The sequence below is a fragment of the Anas platyrhynchos genome, chromosome 2 (assembly GCF_047663525.1).
Source record: "Anas platyrhynchos isolate ZD024472 breed Pekin duck chromosome 2, IASCAAS_PekinDuck_T2T, whole genome shotgun sequence".
Taxonomy (NCBI): Eukaryota; Metazoa; Chordata; class Aves; order Anseriformes; family Anatidae; genus Anas; species Anas platyrhynchos.
The window spans coordinates 151,538,543-151,563,075 of NC_092588.1; the positions used below are offsets into that span (position 1 = coordinate 151,538,543).

General features: G+C 39.5%; 1 protein-coding gene across 4 annotated transcripts in view; it reads right to left on the reverse strand.

Moving 5' to 3' along the window:
• Positions 1 to 24,533, reverse strand: part of DPP6 (dipeptidyl peptidase like 6) — a 548,682-nt gene that overhangs the window by 21,907 nt on the left and 502,242 nt on the right. For all 4 annotated transcript variants that reach the window (XM_027450427.3, XM_021276661.4, XM_021276660.4 and 1 more), the window contains exons 13-16: positions 19,631 to 19,738; positions 18,995 to 19,086; positions 17,347 to 17,394; positions 15,330 to 15,448 (exon numbers count right to left, since the gene is read on the reverse strand). In XM_027450427.3, the coding sequence (XP_027306228.1) occupies positions 15,330 to 15,448; positions 17,347 to 17,394; positions 18,995 to 19,086; positions 19,631 to 19,738 (367 nt within the window). The remainder of the gene's footprint in view (positions 1 to 15,329; positions 15,449 to 17,346; positions 17,395 to 18,994; positions 19,087 to 19,630; positions 19,739 to 24,533) is intronic.

Consider the following 24,533-nt stretch of genomic DNA (forward strand, 5'->3'; position numbering starts at 1 on the left):
AAGAGCGTTTCACTCTCAGTTCACCCTTCCTAAACACAAATAACCGGGACTCTAACCCCTGTTGTAGAGGACGTCTTAACTAGTCCTTATACAGCAAAAGGGCCATTTGCCTGATTCTACGGAAAATTGCTTGCCTGATCCATGCCAAAAGCGCATTTTTCTTCTCCGTGGCCCCAGCTGGTAGGCGGTTTGCAGACACCCAGTGGTGAACACTGCAGGCCCAGACACCCACCCGCTCTTCGGAGCTTCAAACATACAAGACAAATTCTTGCCCTTTGTCACCACATGCTTAATCTTACTCTTTGTGCTATTAATTTCCCCATTCTAGGCCTGCAAGACAGACGGCTTCTCCACTGTTTCTCTCTGCCTTCTAACGATGCTTATCAGCTTTGTCGCCTTTACAAATTTCATTAACTGAGTCCAGCTTTGGGTTCCCAGGCTGTCATGGAAAAATCTAAGTAAGGTCATTCCCAAGACCAGCCCCTAATGAACTCTGCTGCTGATCCCCAATTAGCCTTGTGTTTCTCTTCATCATAATCTACTGCCTTTTTTCATTTAGCCAGTCCTTAACCTTCCCTTACAGTTCTCAAGCTAATCCTCACTCTCTCCCTCTTAATTAATATCATCCAATGAGGCATCACATCCAGGGGGATGAGTGAAAGTTTTTCCTTCCTTGTGGCCAAGTTTTTCAAAAGACAGAAATTAACAACACATCTGTATGGTTCCAAGTAGGAACCTGGAAAACCTACATGGTTCAAGAAACTTTGCAAGTACACTCATCCATTGTAGTGACCAGATGAGCTGTGAAAAAGAGAAGAATTTGCTGTAAAAATAAGGAGCTGTAAAAATGTTAGGAGAATTTTCTTGCAGAATTCCTGAACCTGATAGTGTGTGTACCTGAAGATGGAAATACCAGGAAGCAACCACTCCAGCTCACATGGGGATGACTATCATCCCCAAAGGCGATGGTGTTTTGTTCCAGTATGCTGGTTCAGACCTTCAGCTGGGAGAATGGATCTGACCAGAGAAATCCCCATACATAATTTTCTTCCTTTTTTTTTTCCCAATTTCTTTTCTACCTCCTGCACTTTCTAATTGAATCCCTCATTAATTTAACCTTCTATTCAATTTGAATTCAGGCCTTCTCCAAGCTTTGAAGAGATAAAAGCAAAGATTCAACCCTTTAAACCCTGTGTTTTAAATATACTTAACTTTCTTATAGAATTAATATATGCTAAACCTGAGAGAAATATCACACGTAGAGGACCGTTGTTTGTACTCCCTGCCTACCTTGGAAAGTCTCTGGATACCTCAGGATGCCCAGGAAGGTCGTGCACTCTACTTTCTTGGAGACTTTCAGGACAAGACTGGGTAAATCCCTGAGCAACCTGGTCTGACCTCTTTTCTGACACTGCTTTGACCGGGAGGTTGGACTAGAGACCTCCTAAGGTCCCTTCCAATATGAATTTTCCTATAGTCCTGTGGTTCTGTGATTAAAAAATATTACAAATGGCAGTGATGTCATGATGGAGAGACTGTGCAGCCATGTGCTCACCAGATCACCCAAAGCTGCATCCCTGGTGGAGTGGTGGAAAGGCAGCAAGAACCTTGCAGTCCCTGTCGATCCTCCCAGCTCCTCTAATAAACCTCTTGTTGACAAATTCAAAGGAACAGTATATCTCCTTGTAATTACAGCACGAGAAAAAATATTCTCTTCTTAGTGCTGTTTACAGCCCATGAATACTGACAGAGTAAAGCCTCATTGCTGATTTTGTATTTGTGGATTTTGTATATATTATAATTTGATTTAGATAACCTTAATTTATTCTTTCCTGTAAGTAAAATTTTCTGGCAAATAAATAATGGTATCTTAGCTAGTTAAGTAATAATTGACACTTGATATTGGCTATTTAAAAGAAAACACAAATAACATTGCTTCTCATTGCCTAGTTATTAAGCTGTTTTCATCTCATGAGTTCTCAGGCTTTAATATATCCTTAATGTACTGACTGCATTAATAAAGCGCTAAATAAGTGTCATGCAAACAGGAAACAAAAGCCTGCAATAAACCGTACAGCTGGTCCAGCTGGCAAACAAGGTGAAAGAAGCAGTTTTCCTTGGAGGAAGCCTTAAATCTTGCGGGATGGTAACATCTGTACTATCCACTACAGAATAATGAGTTCAACCAAGGTCGCTCATATAGCTGGAAATAACGCACATGCACCCTGGTCTCAGCATGCAGGAGGCCACTGCCTGATTTGTGAAGCTTCATTATATGAAGCATGAGAGGAAGCCTGTTGTCATGGTCATTTATCTCCTACGAGTGGAGTTCAAATAAAATTTTGTACATATGGAGTGACCAAATGACAGGAACCCTGGCTGTAAACAGATGATGGATTGCCTGCTTCTGGGCAATGCCAGACAGCTCATATTTACAAGCAAGAGTCAAAATCTAAACAGGAACAGAGCAGGTAAAAGCAAGGAATGAGTAATGCTTTGCAGAATAAAATAATTTAATAATTTTAAAGGTCATAGGAGTTTCACTTTCATTCCACAATCCTTTTTTTTTTTTTTTTTTTTTTTTTTTCATGCATTGGAAATTACAGGTGTTTTTAGTTAATATTTTTTTTTTTTTTTGTTAAATATTCATGCATATTTCTTTTCACTTACTCTATGTCACCATTTATGGGTATTTCTATACTTTACACAGCATTAAGGATGCATAATAATACGGGAAAATATTATTCAATGGAAGACAATGTGACTGGAACATGTAGAAAAGCCAGCATTTTATTTAATTAATCTCAGACTCCTTTAATAACTATGTTGTTAACAGCCAACAGAAAATAAGTTCTCCTTTAAATTCCAAACTACTAATAACGTCCTATCTTTTCCCGGAGAAAAAGCTCTTGTGATAGCTTCTGCTCGTGCAAAAGGGATTTTTCTTATCAGCCTGCTGTTTGAAAGTCGTACAGGCATGCGAGCGAGGGAGAACATCCCCAGCCGTGCTTCACCCCTGGGACTTCTGACCCCTGAACTACGCACAAAGGCACTGAGACACGAGAGCCAACCTTAGCTGTTAAGTAAGAAAGGAAGTCAAGTGAATGCAAATGTGAATTATATAGTAATTATAATATAAATGGGACCCTCAGATTAAGTCTGTGCATGCTTTCAAACAGCAGAAACTAATTTAAGCTTCATAACCCTCAGGAAAAGTTCCAAGAGGTCACAGTTTGCCTTGAAGCACTAATTACAGCCTCCCACTACTGGGTATACAAAAAGCCAAGCGTCATCGTAATCATCCCTGTATGGGAAACCTCTCTGGTCACAGCAGATAACAGTCATCCCGTGACACAATTTGTGAGCATCAGCCACAGCCGCAGGGCTCCTTTGGTGGGGTGGGAAACCCACACTCATGCTGTTGGGTCCTGCCCAGCTCCTGGAGGCTGTTGTCACATCGTAGGGTGATCAGATACACTTCAGATTTACCTCCAGTTTTCAGATATTTTGGCCAGGAAGCCTTGGGTGTGGAGCAGCACAGGGATAACACACTCCTGGAGGCTGCCTGTCCTGTTCCACTCAGAAAGACACCACGACATTCAGCCCTTCATAACACAGGGTGTCTAACAACGGCTCTGCACCCCTTACCGTACACCCCAGATCAGGCCAAGGACATCTCAAATGGTCCAGAAAATCTGACCCTCCGTGAGCTGCAGGTAAGGCAGTAAGTAGCAAAGCATTCTGTTGATGCATAACACAACATTTAGTGTGCTGGAAAATGAGGTAACTCTGGGCCAGCAGATGAAAACCATACTTTGGTCATGAATAATAGAGACCATAGATAGCATTCTACTCTGGGGTGCAGCAGTAACAAGCTGCACTCATCTGATGGCTACAAAACACTCCCAGATCCTTGCTCTGTATTTCCCTAAATAATTTAAACCAACGTTGCCTGCTTCCACCCTCCTTGGATACTTGGTCCCATTCCAGCATTTCCCACTGCCTTGGATGATCACAAACGCTTGTTCAACCATCCAGTAAAAGAGCAGAACAGCTTCTAGAACTGATCACAGAAGAAAAAAATATGTATAGGTACATATATTTAATTAATATTAAATTTACATTCATATCAGATCCTGGACCCATACTGAATTGAGGCACTGGTGGTAGATCAGTGGGAAAAGCCCTAAAGGTGGACATAGGATGGGGGTGCCTCTTTCAGCAGCAGCACTGACTTTGTCTTCCAGACTTTGTGGATATTAAGTGCTAATGGTCCTGATGAAAATTACTACAGGGTGCTTTATAAAGCATTGTGCTCCCCAGCAAGGCAAGATGGGGCACAGAGAGGCACAATCGGTCAGGACTGCAGGTAGAAACCACCTTCCCCAGAGCCTGGCAGCTCTCGCTTACTGCACCTGCAGTAAGGAAAATATCTAAAACTGGCTCTCAGTCTTGGCTGGGGTCTGCAGAGCATGGCTATGCTGAAGTGTGCTGGCAGCTGGTGCTACCTCATTGGTAAAATCTGAGTATCAACCTTCCATATCTGCTTAAACCGGGACGTGCCTACTGTGCTTCTCTGTCCATAGGCTCTTGACTTAGTTAATAAAACTTCTGTCTCAGCACTAGTAGTTATTTCAGCATCTAATTAAGTCTCTTTAGACTACCTCGACGACATCATTTATTACAGTCTTCGCCAAAGGTCACCTGAAATGCCAAGTGCTGGTCCTCTTAGCAGGACCTTAGCACTTAGAAAGCTTTTACTTGAATTTCAGCAAGAAGTGCTTCAGAGATGTTTTGTCATTACCACGATGGGCAGTTTTATGATACTATTAGTCGACAGTCAACCCACATGCTTCACAAATACTGCCAAGCAGCAGGCTTTCAACATAACTTAGTTTCAGAGGGCATTAAATACAGGCATTTTCCTTCTGTGCATTTAATGTTGCTTACCTGGGGAGGTTAAATAGGAACTTTGGCTCTTCTTTCAAAAGGAAGAACAAGGTGTTTTACCATAAAACAACATTAACTAAGCACTCCCCCTGTATTTTTGACAGGCATCCACTTTTTCTCTGTTCACATTCTTCCTAAAAGATCAGTCATAGACTTATAGATTCATTGAATATCTGAGTTGGAAGGGACCCCCAAGGATCATCGAGTCCAGCACCTGGGTCCCCAGAGAACAACCCAAAAAACCAACCAAACAAATAGGCCCTGTGTCTGAGAGCGGTGTCCAAATGCTCTTGAACTCCTGTAGCTCGGTGCCGTGCCCACGTCCCTGGGCAGCCTGTCCCAGTGCCCGACCACCTCTGGGTGCAGACCCTTTCCCTAACCCCCAGCCTGACCCTCCCCTGTCCCAGCTCCATGCCGTTCCCTCGGGTCATGTCGCTGTCCCCAGAGAGCAGAGCTCAGCGCCTGCCCCTCCGCTCCCCTCATGAGGGAGCTGCAGGCCGCCATGAGGCCTCCCCTCAGCCTGCTCTGCTCCGGCTGAGAACACCCCTCCAGACCCTTCACCATCTTTCTAGCCCTCCTTTGGACACTCTCTAATAGCATTATATCTTTCTTATACTGTGGCACCCCAAACTGCACACAGTATTTGAGGTGAAGCCACACAAGCACGGAGCACACTGGGACAATCCCTTCCCTTGCCCAGCTAGCAGTACCATGCCTGATGCACCCCAGGGTAGAGTTGTCCCTTCTGGCCCTCCTTCCATACCAACTACAAGGAGTAAACTGCACACACATACACACCCAAGGACCCTCCAAATAAAATAAACCACAGGATGGTATTCCTGCTGCCACCTGCATGTCCTCCTTGTGGCTGTGTTGGGTCTTCCAGCTCCTAACACTCAGAGCTCTATAAAAACATATAATACAAAATTACATGCTTTAAGCCCATACTGGGTTATTATTTTTTTTCATAACTACTTTACTGCTTCTGTAAGTCAAAATTCAGTCCTTTATTCAAGAGACCGTTGAATGCCAGACCTGTCTCCAAAGGCACCGAGTGTCATCGTAGTGACACAGGAGCTGGTCTGGCAGGAATCCCACACCGCAATGTGCCAAGGGGCTCCTCTACTGCACCAGGCTTCTCCAGCTCCCACCACGGCTGGTGGGATTTCAGAACACTCAGCACCTGGGAGGATTGGGCCCGTGCTTATTAAGGGCTGTGATGTAATTACAGACCGGTTATTGAATTGCTATTGAGATGAAATGTTGCACGGTGCTGTGAGCTAACAGCAACTGTGTGCAACCATGCCTTGTTAGCTCTTCACTCTGGTATGATTTAATCGTTTTACATGCTGTTTTTGTTATGGGAGTGCTCTCCTGCATGCTAATAGCTGGGTTTCTGCTACGAAGGTTGCTCTGCAATGAAGGGATTGAAGATTCACTGAATCTTTCAAAACCACTCTGGTATTTTATCCTTCCAGGAGCCTCTGTGCCCTTATTGTCACTGCACGTCTGAGCACCACAGTTAGTAATGGATTTTATTTTCACAATATCTCTAGGAAGTTTGAATTACAATACTTTCTTGAGTTGAAAGGAGCTTGTGGCAGAGGAGAAAATCAAACCCGTGTCTCCTAACTAGCATTTTGCAGCTTAACTTTTCAGCCCACAGTTATCAAACTCTCCAGGTATAGATAAGGACCAGCAAATTAAAAAAAAAAATTATAAAAACCTGTTTCAAAGTATAGAAATCATAGGTGTTCACATTCAACACAGGATTTAAAGAATCCAACAGTACTCTGCAATTAAAATGATTGCTTTTTTAGGGAACAGAGAAAGCAATCCACCTACTTCACTTGCAGATGTATTTGTCTAAATATTCATTTATTTTATAGTCCATAAACAGCCAAAAGTATCCAAGGAAGAGCTATGCTATGTACTTTGATTATTATTGCACAGATTTTTATTTTTATTTTTCTTTACATGAGAATAATGAATATTAAGATCAGTCTGGTTCTAGGAACATTATTGATGAGACCCTTATATGCCAGATTTCTGTGTGATATGTAAGGCAATGCATTAGCAATATAACTAGGTTTTATAAACCAGACATTAATTTGTGAACTTGCTTTGTGGAATGGTAGACATCTTATGTTGATTTAGGGCTCTCCTGTCATCTGCTTGTCCACAGCTACTACAAAAATCCACATTTCCAGGTTTTCCATTGATTTCAAGGGATGGTGGGTCTGGCCCACACAGCACAGGTTAAAAGGTCTGATTAAATGAAGGAACTGAGAAAAATGTAGAAAGAGGTTCATTATTCTCCTGCCTCAAGGCATGAGCCAACCTCTTATTGCGAGAGCTGGGCAGATATGTCCCTGATGGGTACATTATTGCAAAAATCCTGAAGAGGGTAATTATGCAGCCTCCATTGATGGAGACAGGCTGTGGAGCTAGACCCACTTCTGGTCTGTTCCAGTAGCCAACGGTGCTTTTCCTTGGAGTGCTGTCTTGCAATATGAGGAAGGAAATGGGGGTCATGATACTTGGCTTGAGATGTGGCCATAGGCAAGTCACTAATTCTTGCTGTACCTCTGCTTCCCACCTGGTAAAAGCATGAAAATGATCATCTGGGGAAAGGTTGCAAAGGGCTTTATGTGTCTTTCCATAACTCAAATTAAACACTCAGCACTGTATTTATTTTACCAACAATAAAATTTCTATTGCCTCTTCCCTGTATCCTGATAAATCTCAATATAGAATTATCTGGAGACATTAAATATTAAGCTTTCCATGTTCAAAATGACAGAGCTATACAAATTGCTGCCAAAATGTCCCTGTGATGATCCCATCAACCCCTCATATTAATAAAGAAACTGAAGCAAAATGTGATTTGATTCACTCATGATGAAAGACAAAGATCATGAGCTTCCTTACTGTAGCAAAAAGAATTCAGACACTTTTATTCAGAAAGCAAGTCGCTAGCAGTAGAAGTCCCCATGATTTTGCAATGAATATTACAAAAGGAAATTTCTCAGGAGTGAAATGCCAAAACTAGCAAATTTTTGTGAAGATAGTTGATAGTTAAACAACATATATCCAGGTTTTTATGGAGTTTTCAGGCAAACACATTCCCAAAACTCAGCATTATAAACTCAACATTAAAAAAAGTACAGATGAAACTGGCCGAATTGATAAGAAGATGTGGAAAATAAAATGCTATTTTGTTGGAGTGAAATTCATCAATAAATCCAAGTGCTTTATTGATTTAATTTAGCTTCTCTTTGGGGCATACACAAGCCTGGCTGAATCAGCTGGTAATCCCGTGAGAAAATAAAATACTACAAGATTTTCCAAAATAAATGTACTCAAAAAAGACAATGTGTTTATGCAGAGATGACATCTAAGAATAGGCACAATACTAGAAACAGCACACAGGATTTTATGTTTATTTACATTAAAAAAAATCCTATTTTTTAAATCCTTGGACTGAACTATAGAAGTGGTAAGAGTGCTGGATGCTGGCATTTTAGAGGATGTTCCCACCCAGCTGGCTGCTGGCTGAGCTTATCTCACACTGCACAGTGCTCGGCTATGCAGCACACAAGGCAGCATCCATTATCCAGTTTTCCCACTTTTCTTGCCACCTCCATCCTCCTTTAAAAGTTGTTTTCCATGGGAGTGCTGGGTTTTAGTAAAGAGCCACATTATTAATGCAGGAGAGGTGATAGTGGTAGTTACTAGTTTTAACATGATTGTACAAATCAAGGGTGTGAACCCCCTTCCAAATCCTGGCCCTGACAAACATAAAAGCTACGCTGATGAATTCTTTTTAAGCAGCCCTCATTGCAAATGAATGCTTTCACTGAATGTATTTTTTAACTTAGCCCCTTTTTACCTTAAAAAGATTTCTGTGTGTATGGTGTTGCTCAGAAATATAACATTTTGGACTTGTGCAATGCATGTGTGCAGGAGCTTGTGCTGTGACCACATGAGTGGACAGAAAAAGGGATCTGTAAAACAACATGGTTTTAGACCTCTTCATACTGGAAGGCCAAGCCTTGCTAAAACATTGTCTGGATTATTCAGGGTTAAAATATGATTAAAACTGATATGAGGACAGCCTTCCACAAAGCAGAGCTAGATGATTTGATGCAACTTAGTAGTGAAAGTCTTTTTGACTCCAAAAATAATTAGGAAAATATAAGAACAATAAATGCTCATTTTAATGCTCAGGATAAACTTAATAGGTGGAAGTAGCAGACAATGCTACCAAGTGCTCACATGTTCAGATGATGTTTCCATATCCCTCCAAGAGGGAGAAAGAAGATAATTCAGTTCTCAAGAAACATTTTAAGGAGATGAGAAGTTTATAGCTACATGCTGCCTCTGTAAATAATAAACTTGCAGCACTCATCTTTAAAATTCAAAGCTACAATGACAGGACAAGTTATATGTACAATAATATGAGGAATTTGACTCAGATTATCATTAAATTGGTTGCATTGCTTCTTTATTAGTGTGAATCACTCTCTCAAAGGAGATCCTTTACAACATTTTCCTACACAGTGCTTTTGTACTCCTTGCTCTGTTTATGGGACTGAACCAGGATGTTATCTGGCAGAACCAAAGAGCTATAAATCTCATTTTTTATGATTAACCCAGCCTACAGGCATCATTCAGCACTGCAGGACCAGGAGTGTACTTACAGTGCTATTGGCATTATGGCTGCTGGCTCAGAGGACATACCTGGTGAAAAGCAGACTTATACCCAGATAAATCTCTTTCCCGTTGGTTCTTTAGGCATATTATCAAGCACAGCTCAGTTACAACATATCATTTTTCTCTACAGCTACAAAACTGACTTATAGAAAAGGCAGAAATGGCTTTGTTCCTGCTACCTGTGATTACTGATCTACAGCATCTAGGCTGAGCTACTGATAACTGCATTACTAGAGAGGACTTTGAAATCAGGTGATAGTACTTCAACATTTTTGTTAGAAAAGCCTACTTTCGTTTCTCCAAAGAGAGAGACAGCTTTAACATCATTTCACCTGTACACACCAGTCAACTATAAACAAAAAGAATCCAACAAAAAAGAATCTTCAAAGAGCTTGGATAAACTATAGTGATTTTAATTTGTTTTGAACCAGAACAATCTTACTATTTCTGGAGAAATAGAAAGGACTTGAAACCTATAAGAAAAAATAGCTTTCCCTGTTCTAAGATACACTGTCCTCTCTTTTCAAAGTGAAAGATGATTTTTTTTTTTCCAAATTGGTCAATAGACAAAATGATAACACACAGTGCAGTGGCAAAGGCACTTCTGTATCACCAGCAACCATGCTGAGCATGAGGCAATAGTTTCCTCTTAGTCCTTATTATAGTCCCCTCCCCTCTGCATAACTACTAATTTTCTTTGTGTCATCCTTAAAAAAATGATTAATCCCTTCCTGATAATGCATGATTATGGAGAACTTTAATTATCAGGCTGGTAGTCATTCCATGAACAGCACACACCCTATCATTTTCATCACATATTAAATGGCATTAATTGCAGTAATGTATGCATGGGTTAGAAGACTTCCTCACCATTCCTCTCATCTCAAAGCTAGTAGGCATTAACCCTTTGTGGGGAACCTCATGGCTCCCCAAAGGCATAGAGCTGGCCAAGATTAGCTTAAGGCTAGAGTTGATGGCGACTGACCAGCTGACTCAGAGGAAGATATGATGCAGCTGCCTGAAATAGCAGGGACTTGAACTCCAGGATCTGGAAAATCTTTGTCAATTCCATGTGTTCAAGCCAAATCTCAGCAACTTCAAACACACTTTTTATGAGAGTGAAGACACTGGAACCAAACCTGATACACAGAGTGTCAGAGTACAAGGTAGCCTGCAATAAAAACGGTTGTCCATCCTTTCTTCCTCCATGAATGACTTTGTTAACACTCAGGTTTTAATAGTGTCGGTAAGTAACTCTGGGGAGCAAGGGAAGGAGTCACTGAAGATGAAGAACATCTATTTAAAATGGAAACAATAAAACATTACAGAACTGACTACAGTTATTGTCTTGATAAGGTTTCATTCTTGCAAAGGAGGAGCAATCACCTAAAAATGTTTTTTAGTGCATTACTGTCTCAGTGTCTTTCAGCTCTGCACTTTATATATCTGAACGCCACTAAATAAACAGGAAAATGTTGCTTTCCACAGCCAAAACTTGTCATTTCTTGCCTTTTTGTCTATACAATTGAATTTTACATTGTATTCCAGATGAGAAAAATCCATCCTCAATTAAATTTAAGTATAAGGTAGCAAAACACTTCCATCCAGATTTTCATTCTCTTTATCTTAAAGGGAATCAGTGGCAGAGCCTATGCTGGTTTATGATAGGAGACAGAAGTGTAAGCCCATATTTTGTGATGAAGGTGACAGTAGGAGTGACCTTGCTCCAGTACATATTGCTTTTTCCACAGTGTCTCAACAAGATAATCTAAGAGCAGTCTGCAAAGCATCATGCTTCCTTAGATCCTACCACAGTAATTCAATCATGAGCATATAAAATTAGATGAAAAATAAGGTAACTAGCCTTCTGGGACTGAGTGATTGCAATAAATGTTGCCTATTGACAGTAAGCATTACATTGTCCTCTTGAAAGAGAGGTTACCGTTTATTATAGCGAACTTCTCTCATTTCAGCCTGTGCTGCATAGCACTGCTGTTAAGGACAGCAAAAAGTCCTTCAAGACAATTATATCCTGCCTCTAAGGTACTGAAGTTGTGAGTAGAAATCTTCCAGCTCTTTACCTTTGGGTTCAAATGAGCAATGCCAGACTTCTTGCCAGACTTTTTTTTTTCTTTTTTCTTTTTTTCTTTTTCTTAATAGCTATATGTTTTCCCTTTCCAGTGCCTTTCACTTAATCAAACCTTACAAAGCTTAACATCCATTTCAGAGAGGTTACTCTGAGCCACAGTTGTGTCTGCATCTCTATACACAGTGAAGTTGGCAACTGAAGATTGCAAAGTGAGTTCTTAAAAGGGTTAGAGAGAAACTGAGGTATGGCGGAGGTTAGTCTCTAACAGTCAATGCAGAAATGGTTTTCAAGCCATTGAAAACTTCATATAAATATTTGGCCATTAAATTGTCCTATGGACATCTGAGAAAATATGAATTCTCAACATATTATAGGGTTGGTCAAAATAAAAATATTAAGTTTAGCTAAGTTCAAAGGTACATATAAATCTGACACTAGCATGGTTACTGCTACAAACACACATTTGTGTAGCCAGTTACAGAGTACATGTATACATCAAGATCCATGCTGTGGGTGCTTTTTTATAGTTTAGATGGAGGAGAAAGCACCAAACCGCATTAGGTATGGTTTGCCACTGCTTGGATAGTAGCACTGACTTCAGGTGTGAGCAGCCTGAGAAGCAATGGAGAAGGAAGCCTCCTGTTAGTGGATCCAACTGACTCTCCATTAAACTGCAACACCTGTATAATAAGTTTTGGTATCTTATAAACATGAACCAGACTTCCTGGGAAGCATCTAAATATGAATTCAGCCTATGGCAGGGTGTTCAAAATTCTCCATTTGACTCCAAGAGCCTGATGCACATGATACATTAAGACATCCACCCTCCATTCCCTGCATATTCAGCATAGCCACCGAAGTCTGAGGGAATGATTATTTTGTCCAGAAGTTTGCATTTCACACAGAAGCAATGATTCCCCTTTCCATACCCACTTTGGCTATAACAGGAGCCAAAGGGAGTTGACTCTGCTGTAGATGCGAACACAACAGACACCTGATGTTAAATGGGTCCTGCACAAAATGTTCTAAAAAGAAACATACCAGCAAACTTCTTGAAAGTAAAGAACTTTAAAAAATACAACTCTCATTTATGTAAGAAAGGAAACTACCAAATTTAGTGGACTTTTATAAAATAATTGAAAAAGGAAATCTTGCCAGGATTTCTGTATTTCTCATGCACACTCATTTTGCAAAGGTATTTGAATGGAGATATTGACAGTAGTTTCAAGGTTCAAACTGTGATGTATTTGCAGTGTGTGGAGAGTACAGTTTGACAATTTAGTCCTGTTTAATTAAAATTCAGACAAAGATATGTTCAGCAGATGTAAACAGATTTAACACTAACGACCTGATAATGGGGGTATTGTTTGCAGCATCTGAGGATCTGGCCCACAGTTTGTTATACAAAATGATTATCTTGTGTATCTGGATTAATGTACACTCTAATAAATTTCATTAATCTCTTCAGGTAACACTTCATTTTTTTTTATTTTTTTTTTTGTAAATGAGATATAATACAATACAAACATATCTCCAATGGTCAATAAGATCCTTTAGAAAATTTAATATTGGTATTCGCAAATACTTCAATTTACGGCAAAGCAATTATCTTGGTGTGATGGAGATCTGTTTCTATGAGCTATTGACAGCTTTTCTTGAAATGAATACAAGAATAACAATGCACAGGGCTTTTCTTGTCAAGAGACAAACGTCATAAATACAGTAACGTTCACTACATTACTGAATATTTAGTGGGAAATTACACTTTCTGCATATGTCTGCCACATACGGTCATAGATTTTCAGATAGTCCATTAAGATAATTACTCATTGTACTGCCAGTGTTACTTCACTACGTTGTATTGCCATGTATTTTTTAGTCTACTTATAAATGTCTTCAAAAATACAGTCTATGTTTCCTTCTTGGGACAAAACACATTCTAAGAAATGTATAGACATTTTGGTTGGTATGTACTGGGTTTATGTGGCCAGATTCTGGTAGCAGGGGGCCTGCAGGGTATGAGGAGAGCCCAGCAACTGCCCCATGGCAGAGCAGAGCCAGCTCCATCTGGCCTGAGCCAAGCCACGACTGATGCTTGTTGGGCCTCTGGGAGAGCAGATTTAAGAAAAAAAAACTGCTGTGCTACAGCAGCTGAGAGAGAAGAGTGAGAAGTGAGAGAGCCAGCCCTGCAGCCCCCAAGGTGAGAACAGCAGGAGGGCAGGAGGTGCTCCAGGCACACAGTAGCAGTTCCCCTGTGGCTTGTGAAGAGGCCCCTGGTGGAACAGGCTGTCCCCTTGCAGCCCATGGGTCCCATATGGAGCAGATCTCCACGCTGCAGCCCATGGAGGAGCCCCCGGTGGAGCAGGTGGATGTGGCCTGGAGGAGGCTGCGGCCCATGGAGAGGAGCCCACGCATAAGCAGGGGGTCTGGCTCTTTATCATGATTATCCTGGTTGTTTCCCATGTTGCCATCTCATATACCTGTTCTTTATCATTGGTGTGCTCCACAGTTGCTGACACCAGTGAATATTTGCTATCCAAAGCAGGTGATGTCCATGCACCACCTGACTTCTCTACAACAGCATACACAACAGCTACTCTTCTTTATATTATATACATACTTACTTTTCCTGAGCTGCTGAAAATCAGACCTTTCTTGCTGGCATGCTGCTTTGCCAGACTTTTTTAGGGGTATACAGCCATTTGAGATACTTCATGGCATTGCGCAACCAGTAAAAACAATGCTTACCCATACGGGCATGGGAGCTGCAATCCAGTTCTGTGTGTATGCACAGTGTGGGTAATTTAGGATAACTAAGCAGAATTTAATCACATAGGATCAAATGTTACGGAGTTCTTCATTGATTCTTAACAGAGCTGGAGAAAGCTGGCTTTTAAAACTCTTCTCCAGAAATGTCCTGTAAGGTGTTTTCAAATCAGGAAACCTCTGTTGGGCCTGTAGATTATTTCAAGCTAAGGGAAATGCAAGATGAATCAGCAGTGAAACAACAGATACTCTGTACTCACCCACCAAGCACATTGTCCATTAGATACTTTTCTGCAAGCTGAGTTTTATTGGCAAACTGTCTTTTGACGGCAACCTATCAACTTTGAAATCCCCCAGTTCACAGTAGTGATGTAAGGAAATCCTTACAATCAAATCAGTAGAGTTAATGCATTTGGAACTTAGTTCCAGTCACCCATGGTTAATCCCACCTTGCTGTTTTTTTCCTCTCATAAATTTACTGATGTTTATCTCCCCTAGGTTTTGCTCCTATTTTAATTTGAGGATGCTTCGACTGGCTAAAGGAACTTGTCTCTGTCTTCAATAGTAAGATGTACACAGAAGCAGGTTGCACATGTGTTTTATAGTTCAAAAAACCAAGCCAATCAACCAACCACCACCAAAAACAACACACAAAAGAAAAAAAAATGAGTAAAGCTTTACGAGTGAAGTGACACAGATATTTAGGGCCTATCTTTCAAAACTGCCCACAGGTTCAGAGGATATCTAAGACATCCATGCCTAAATCCTATCCTTAGACACAATAGTCACAAAAACAAAACCAACATACCTTCACATGTCAGTAAGAAGTATTCCAGGTTGTGACTGAATGATGCGCTGAAGTATGTACAGTTTTCAATCAGATCACAAGACAGACACTGCCTGTTGAAGTTCCCATTTGTGCTTGCGCTGAAAAAGTTAATACAAGTCCATGAAGGTCACTGAGCAAATGTTATCTGGAAGCAACATTACTTGAACCTCACTGTACTGTGGAACAAGAACATAAATATAATGTGTTCAACATTAGCAAGACAAAGCATTTCCATTTGGTTGAGTTTAAACAGCAGTAATGGCTTTTTTTTTTTTTTTTTTTTTTTTTTTTTTCCTGAATGGACAATATATAAGCAGATACTGATATCTTTCTTTGCAAGGTCAGATAGTTATGTAGGATGTTACAGTTTTTAAAATAAAATCATAGTTGCAATTCCACAAGAGGAAGTTATGATTTAGTGAATGAAAGCATGAAATAAAGGAGTAATGTTTCTATACCAATTTATATTATAGGAGACAATAAAGGACTGGAATTGCTTTCTTTAAGTTTCTAACTGGTTGCCTCACTGGTTTGATTTGGTAACAGCTGTCTCTGAGGCTAAAGGTATTTTCAGGAATTCGAACAATTGATGTTACAATGTCCAAATAGAAAGAAAAGATTGTGTTTAGGGGTCTATTTTGAAGAAGATAATATGGTTTGTCCATATTTTCAGAAGCATTTTGTAAGAACCTACTGTAGATTGAAGAACGAATAACTGATTATTAACACATATTAATAAATGAAATTTTGCAGTGCTATGGCATATTGCAGCTTCATGGTACTTCAAGAGTATTAATTAATATATCTTCCAAGTATTGCAGTGAAGTAGATGAGTGGTTTTGCTAGCATTTCAAGGTGAAAAGGGATGAGGCTGAGCAACCTATTTAGGGCCACCAAAGACTCAACTGAGCAGCCCTTGGGATCTTGTTTAGGCTGAGATCATGTTTCAGACTACCCAATTCAGGAAATCAAATGAGGCCAATGTCACTATGTAATCAACATAAAGTTGAGGACATTCACATTTTGGGCATCTTTTTCGCTGTTATCAGTATGGAGGTTAGTGAGGTTTTCTGAGCAACTGTGCCTGGACTCAGCTTTTAAGTGACTTTTTTTTTTTTTTTCCCATCTGCTGATAAAAATTAATAGTCAATATGGATTTGATTTTTTTCTTCCCCATTTTCTATTCTTCAAGAAAATAAATACTGACCTGAACTACTCTTAAAAATATGTAATGCAGCAAACAGGAAAACATAATTAAAAAGAAAAAAATGATTAAATTGTAGATAATATAGTTCGCTCTAGTTTTCTCCCCACTAAGGGAAAAAAGTTATGAAATCATGTTAGAGAATGAAAATGTACTGGCAGTCTTTTATAAAATGATGCTATCACCAGCCCTGTCCTTCATTACAAACACTGAGAAGAAAAATAGAAGAAAATAATGATTCCAGAATGGTTATTTCAGAGTTTGGTTTTCCTCCTTTTTATAATCTATTCCCACAATACTTTGTGATAGCTACATTACAATAGCTTACTATAAACTAACCTTTTATTCATTGTACAGTTACTGAGAATACTAAAGTTACCTAGAATTACTGAAAGAAAACACATTTGTAAACATAACATATTGCTTTTTCTTTTCAATCTCCTGAGCAGGTGAAGTGCTGTTGAACTTTGAAGAAAAGTCTGGAAGTATAGAAACAGTTTATACTCTTAGTTTACGTAACTCTGAATTCTTTCAAACACTAAGTAGTTTTGTTGGAAAGTTTTGTAATAGGTTATCAATTTTGGGATTATTTTGAAATTTGCAATAAAATTAAAAAATTGCTAAATTTCAAACATTTCCAAATCTCCCACATTTTGTTCGCTAGTGTTATGCTCGTCTGTCTGGGTGTTGCAATGTCGTTAAAAGAAACAGATAAGTAATTGTTTTTACTGCAATCTTTTATGTAATGACTGAAAAGAGAAATTCTGCATTTGACATTAGTAAAGTACAGACCTGTACAAATGTCTCCTTCTTGGCAAATCTTCTGTGCTGTGGAAATAACTAAGAAAGAAAGAAAAAAAAAAAAAGATAATTGAATTCTCAGGAGGACACTTACAAATATCTTATACAATAGCATCTTAATTCACATAGCCATTTGCTTGATCTTGTAAAAGCAAGGAAATTTTAAACTGAAATTAGAAAAACATACAGAGGAATATGTCACTGTGCCAGCTCAAACAAGTACGTGGTAGGATGCAATTAAAACAGATGTGAAAAAGTTTGGGTCCCGGACTATGCATACCAGTGGGTCAAAACGGTTCAAGTGCTGAAGATAACGACCTTCACATTTTCACATCAAGCTCTATGGTGCAGAATTACCTTTTAACAGCTTTTCTTTTTCTCTAGAACCATTTTTACTTTATTTTTAATTCTTTGCACGTTTAGCTAACCAGGGGCTTACGTGAAACATATGGAAATGTCCCCTTTGAAAAAGGGAGTTGAACTTGCAGGGAAGGCAACATAGATGAAGAATGCTTCATTGCCCAAGTTTTATGCTGAGACTGTGGTGATCTGTTCTCCCAGCTAAAGAGTGAAAGCCCTGTTCTGCAGTAACAGTGAGGCAGTTTTTCTTGACCTTGAACCTCCTGATACTGCTGGAGGTGAACAACCTCAGGGTCCAGAATGATGCCTCAGATGCATTTCATGTGAATAGTGACAGCCCACAGGAGCAGACATAGTGGACATAGTGTCTGTGGGGTGAATAGCAAGGTATTCAGCCCTGCTGTCCTCTTTCCAATAAGCTGCATTTACCTAAATGTAAATTTTGGTTGCACAAATAGTGCATGGTATTTTCTGTTTGACTGGTAAGTGAAAATGCAAGCAAGAGCTTTGGTGCTTCTCATCTCTTCCAAGTGCTAATAACCTTTTTCTCTTATTGAAGTTATTGCTAATTGAGGGTATTCAGCACCCTGAAGGAGCATTATGCTCTGATCATTCAAAGTTTGTCATATTCCAGAGACTTAGACATTTCAGCGACCTTAAGAAACTGGGAGTTCAATCTTGTATCTAATGGGTCTTTGCATACAAAGGCCCCAATATGGTGTTTGATTCCAGAAAAACTTCAAACGTTTTAATGTATTTTCATGAAATCTGGCTTAATTTTTTAAAACAAACAAACAAACAAACAAACAAAAAACAAACTAACAAAAAAATAATTTATTTTACTAGCATAAAGAATGTGACTTTTTTATTATTATCATTCTATTTTTTTTTTTTTCTATTAAATTGCTATTTTTGAAGGTCAATAAAGGATTCTTTGTAAAACTGACTATCTAGGAAGTCAATGAAGATAGTCATCTTTCCTTCAGAGTTTAACATCTGAAATCACTGCAGGAGAAAGCATTTTACTATAGAAATATATGCTACATTTATAGTCACAGAAAGGGAGGTTTGAACTGTATATAGAAAATCAAACAAAGACAAGCTATATGAAATGGTGTAGGAAGTTAAACTAAAACAGAGGCAGAAACAGAGGTGTCTGTCTTATCCCCGTTTCCTTGAGCTCATACATGTCAGGTGCATACACAACATTACTGTAAGTAACCCCATAGCCCAGTGCTAAGCAGTGGATGACTGATCTATCAGACCAAAGTTTACTTACATTTTATGCCTCTTTTCATCATATGCCAATATCTTTGTCACATCCCAGTCACCAGATGTAATAGACTGTAAGTTATCACTGCTGCTGTTGGGCTGCCAAAAATAAAAGAGAATTTGATTTCTTTATTCTTAAAAGAAGATATCTGAGCAAAGCTTCTCTTTGTATTTCTGTTCTGAGAAAGGGAATTCTCTAAACTCCATTACCTGTTCAAAACAAACCATGCACCTGCAATTTCCACACTTTACCTCCCTCTCATATTTCTGTGAATAGACAGGTATAGAAATAACACAGTGAAAATCATCTTAACTCCACTGAAGATAATGGGATAAATTCAATACAGAGCAGCTTCAAACCTGTTTCTCTAATCCAGTGTGTCCACAAGCTTCAGATTAATCCTTTCTGGCAGTGTAGGGATTTACTTATTTATGTACAACTAAGAAGGTATTAAAAAAAAAACACAAACACAACAAAACAAACAAACAAAAACCAACGAAACAATATTGTTTGAAAAGAGATAGTTGATAGACTTTTTCCTTCTAAGTATCCGATTCAGAAGTTCATGTTATCTTATGCCTGGTAAACCACCACTGAATGCTTTCCTTTATTCACAAGATTCTATGCTTGCACCTTCCCTACCTGTGACGATGACATAGCGATGTGATAGAACTTTCCACGTCCTCCCTGAGGAATGGCTCGCACAAAGAAAAACTTCCGACCATCCTTGGAGAAAATCGGCTCTTCGTTCTGCAAACAGCAAAATTAAGCATTGTGTTCCCATTAAATTACAGTATGTAAAATTGATCCGTACTGCAAAACCCTGTGAAATTAATTTACAACAAAGTACAGAGTGCCCTTTAACAGCAACCTGAGGTGAGCAAAAAGCTGACTAAAAACTGGAGAAAGTTTTGATAGTATACTTCTGAGCTGCTGGGGAAGCCGACACCTTTCATCTGGGGAAGTCAAGGAGTCAGGCAGTAAGGAGGGTCCCTTTGCTCTAAGGTCACCTCCCATTTGTAAAGCAAAAAGTGCACATCTACAGCCGACTGCTTGGGGCAGTTGGAATTGAGCCTTTATAAATGACTTGAAGCTTGTTGGCACGAGCATGACAAACCCTGTGTACTCTGCTGGAAGAACCAATCTATTCCTGTCCTCAAAGAAACCCAACTAGCAACATCCTTCAGAATCTCACTGCTGTCTTTTCCTGCCCTCTTACGAACCTTTATTTCACCAAATTATTTATGAGAAGGAGGATATCTTGCAAAACCGTCTCTGACTCAGAGCTCCCAGGTGAACACGGTGAATGGCCTTTGTTTGGTTACTGGTATTTTCAACTAGAGATAGAAGGGACTCAGTGCAAGGCAATCAAACAACACATATGGCAAGCAATTGCTGCATGGAAGTGTCTTTGTTTTTCTTTTTGTACAGGAACCCCAAGGCATATGGGAAATCTCCTCTGCAGGAGATGGTTGAACAATAGATTACAAGGGGAAGCAGAAGGATGGTTCATATGGTGTGACACAGTAGGTCTGTGTCAAAGGAACTGGCTAGCTTAATGTCCTCTGTATGTTCAATGGCTGGGACAAAAACACGAGTGAACCTCTGCTGAATGCTCCTTTGATACCAGGCTTTCCTGGGGACCAGCTGAGCCCTGCGTGCCCTGGCCCAGCTTTATGTCTCCTTCTTCTCCAAGGGAGGGCAACATGGACACTAGCTGAATCTCTTCTGGGTCCCCCTCTGGTTCAATATTTATCCAACACCCCCACTTTCTGCTAGACACAGGTTCAGGTACCACACTGAGCCAGCAAGAACTTCCCTGCACAGGGAGACTTATGGCTAATGCAAATGCACACAGTAAAAGGAGAAACATTTTTATTTCTCATAAACTAGCACATTATTCTTACTGTGTTTTCCTTTGCTACCATTTCTTCACTGATTAATTCTTTTCCACTCTTTATTGTTTTTTATCAACACTAAGCTAGGTGTTCAAACTATTTGTTTTTCCTTTTATTTTTTTCTTGTTTAGGTTTTCAGTATATTTTAAATTATTCCCATTTACAGGTTGTTGCAGTTGCATGAAATAATGGTTTCATTTGTTTATGACATTGTTTGGAAACTCGAAACACAAAACTCTACATTATTTCCAAATGTCATTCATGACAGGAGAACTTGAAAAATAACTCTGATAACATGAGCAAAACTGCTGCTCCACCAACTTTCCTTTACAGAGGTAAATAGCAGTGAGCTCACCCTACTTTTCTATATCTGTGCCTCCTGCATTATGTATTCCAGCAATACGTCTCTGCCAGGCTTTGTGCAGATTAGTCTGATGTTCGCTCAGCTCTACAGAGGAAGGAGGTGCAGGGCACAAAGGACAGACACGAGCTTCAGCACTTGCCTCATGTTAGGAGACAGTCTGTTTGCATGTTCTTGTTGCTGGAAAGACAATGCATTAATGCAACCAGAACCTCGTTTAAGGTCGTGACAGAGATGGTCACTTATCCTGGATGGCAAGGTGGGGTGTCACCATGCAGGCTTTTGGAACAGGTATTTATAACTAGAACACAGAGAGTGACACTGGGCATCTGGAAGTGAACTTGGCTTGAGCTGTGGTTCAGCTGATAAACACGAGCAGGTTAACAACATTTAAAATGGTGGTATTTAAACAAACAAAACCCCTGCTCTTCATGCTGGAATCACTCCAAAACCTCAGGAACATACCTACATGTGTGTGTGTATAGGCCTCAAGCAGTACATGGCGTTTTTATTATTTTATTTTATTTTATTTTATTTTATTTTATTTTATTTTATTTTATTTGATCTTATTTTACCTTATTTTACCTTATTTTACCTTATTTTTATTTTATTTCATTTAATTTTAATTTAATTTAATTTTTCATTGCTTCTCTGCATGACACAAACCAAGCCTTTGTCTGACTATTACTCACTGAATCCCAAAACACTAGGACAGAATAGCAGTCCTTGAAAATAATGAGAGATCAATTTAATGCTGGTAGAAGTCAGTACTTCTCCTCTGCAGCAGGTAGGGAATTTCTGAAAGTTTTTCCCACAAGAGGCTTCTGAAAACAGCTGGTATCAGAGGTGCAAAAAACAATTGAAAAAATTCATGACTCATCAACAGACACTAAAGGAAATAGGCACAGACAGAGTCTCAAGCATTTCTAATATTTTTATTGTAGGTGGTGGTGAAATATGAGAGGATTGGACTGCAGAAAGCAGCCAGCTGACACCAATTCTTAAATATCCTCAGCTGCTGTGACTTAAAGAGAGAATGATGGAGCTGGGGAAGCAGTGGTCTGGCTCAGTAGGGCACTTCTTAAGTCCTTGTGGCTCTTGTGGTCTTTTTGCTCAGCTAGATCTCTGTATTTAGACAAAAATTGTCAAGGGCAGTTTCCAGAAACCCTTTGCTTTGTGCAGATGGAGGACTAAGCTGTCCTTATATCAGCTACACATAGCAGTAACTCAGAGCTCTCAGACTCATGTTTACAGGAAAAAAATAAAAATAAAAGGAAGGTAACCTTTGCACAATTTCATAGCAGCTTAATTTGAAACTTACATCCAACCATGTGTAGCTCACTGATCCCATTTGCCTTTAGTGTTCTTGCTCAGGGAGCCAATGTACAAAGAGCTGCTGCTGTGAGGGGTGAGGAGGAAGGAGAAAAGTGCTTGGAGCTGAGTACCCAGAGCCCTCATCATCCTCCAGCTGAAGGAATAATCATTAAAGAAAGGATGACCCGAAAGGATGACCCTGTGGCTGGAGAATGAATTGGTGGGACTGACCAAGCCAAACACCATCAGTAAAAAAGCAGCAGCAACTCCATTTCCAGCAACCTGTTTCTTACTGGGAACCAAGATGTTGCCACCAAAGACTTAATTGCTTTCTACTGTCTCCATCACCATCTGGAAATGGCTGCTTCACAAAAACTGAAACAGAACTGTTTACAGTTATAATCTTTTTTTTTTTTTTCTTTTTTTTTTTTTCCCAGAGAATTTGTACATTTAATCAAATGTATGAATGAAGGTCAGTCTGTTTTTTATACTCAGAAGAGCATGGGAAGGTATGTAAAAAAAAGCAGCAAAAACTTCCAAAATCCCTTGGCAGCTTTGGTGAACACGTGCAAATTCTTATTTGTGCTAAAGGTCTGAAAATCCTGGCCATATCATATGACTCAGAGTGACAGACACTTTCTAGCAAATTGTGTATATTTCTCATTACACTTTGAGTAATTAATCCCATTTTTCAGTCATCCAGACAGTGACACCAGTCTCTCTCTTGGCCTGTGTTGGAGAGAGGCTCTCCAAAGTTACAAGGCTTGAATAAAATTCACTCATGAACCGAAACCCAGAAAGGAATGCAAGATCATTTACTATGACCTTCTATACACAGACTATTAAATCTCACTGTGTTATCAAACCACAGCAACAAAAACAACAACAACAAAATCGAATTCCTGGGCCATATGCCATATCTCAAAATTCCCAGTATTTCAGACAGATGAAAAATATGAACTCTGTCATCCTTGGAGACTCCCTCATGTCCCATTAGAGTATCTTCTGCTATTTCAGTGACATTTTTTAATCCTTGTCTCCTGTTCCCAGCCTACTGTGATATTTGCCCCTACCCCAGGAAGATCAGATGTACTTAAACACCCAAGAAAAATGTAAAGCTCTTGAACACTTGTGAAACCATGTATCTGGAGTACTATGAGGCAGGATTTTAAAGACTGAAGCATACAGATTCTTTAGACTTATTGATTTAATTTTGATGTACTTCTCAAAAGAAGGTCTGGCCAATGGAACATACAGAAGATGGCCAACCAGACAGTTGGTGTCTTCAGCAGGGTGGGCTGAATCATGCTCAAGGTCCATTAATTGTCTGACCACACTGCTGATGGCACCAGCTGACTACAGCGGGGAATTGGGCCCTTGGCTTATATACATACACCGATATTAAAATGTCTCAACCAAGGAATTTTTTCGGAACTGAGTCACACTCCTGTGCTCCTTCAGAGGCTGCCTGATGTATGATTCATCTCCTTAAAGAGGTTAGAGGAATTGCACTAACATTCAACATTTTCACATCATTCTCATATGCAGATAGATGCACGTGGCATGAAAATGGCTTTCCAGATTTTTAGATCAATGTGTCACAGAATTAAGGGTAAATACAGAAAATGTAATTATTCTAGTAATCATATATTCAGTCAAAACTAAAATTTTAAGTACTTTTCTTGTCATAAATACAGGCAAAAAGAGCTCTGTAATTCTTCAGACTCTTACAGATGGTTTTGAAGAGTAACATAAATGTCTCCAAAGTCCATACCAAGTGTTAGCTTACCTTACTAAGCAGTAAGATGTCTGACCCATTTGTTTGTAACATTCTTCTCCAAACTCAAACTAAATATATGATGTTTGGAGATGCACTAAAATAAACTCTTTTTACCTGAAGGAAGCCCATTAGAAACTTGCAGATCACCTACTAGTTGTTCAGGACAAGTACTTTCTTTTTTTTTTTTTTTTC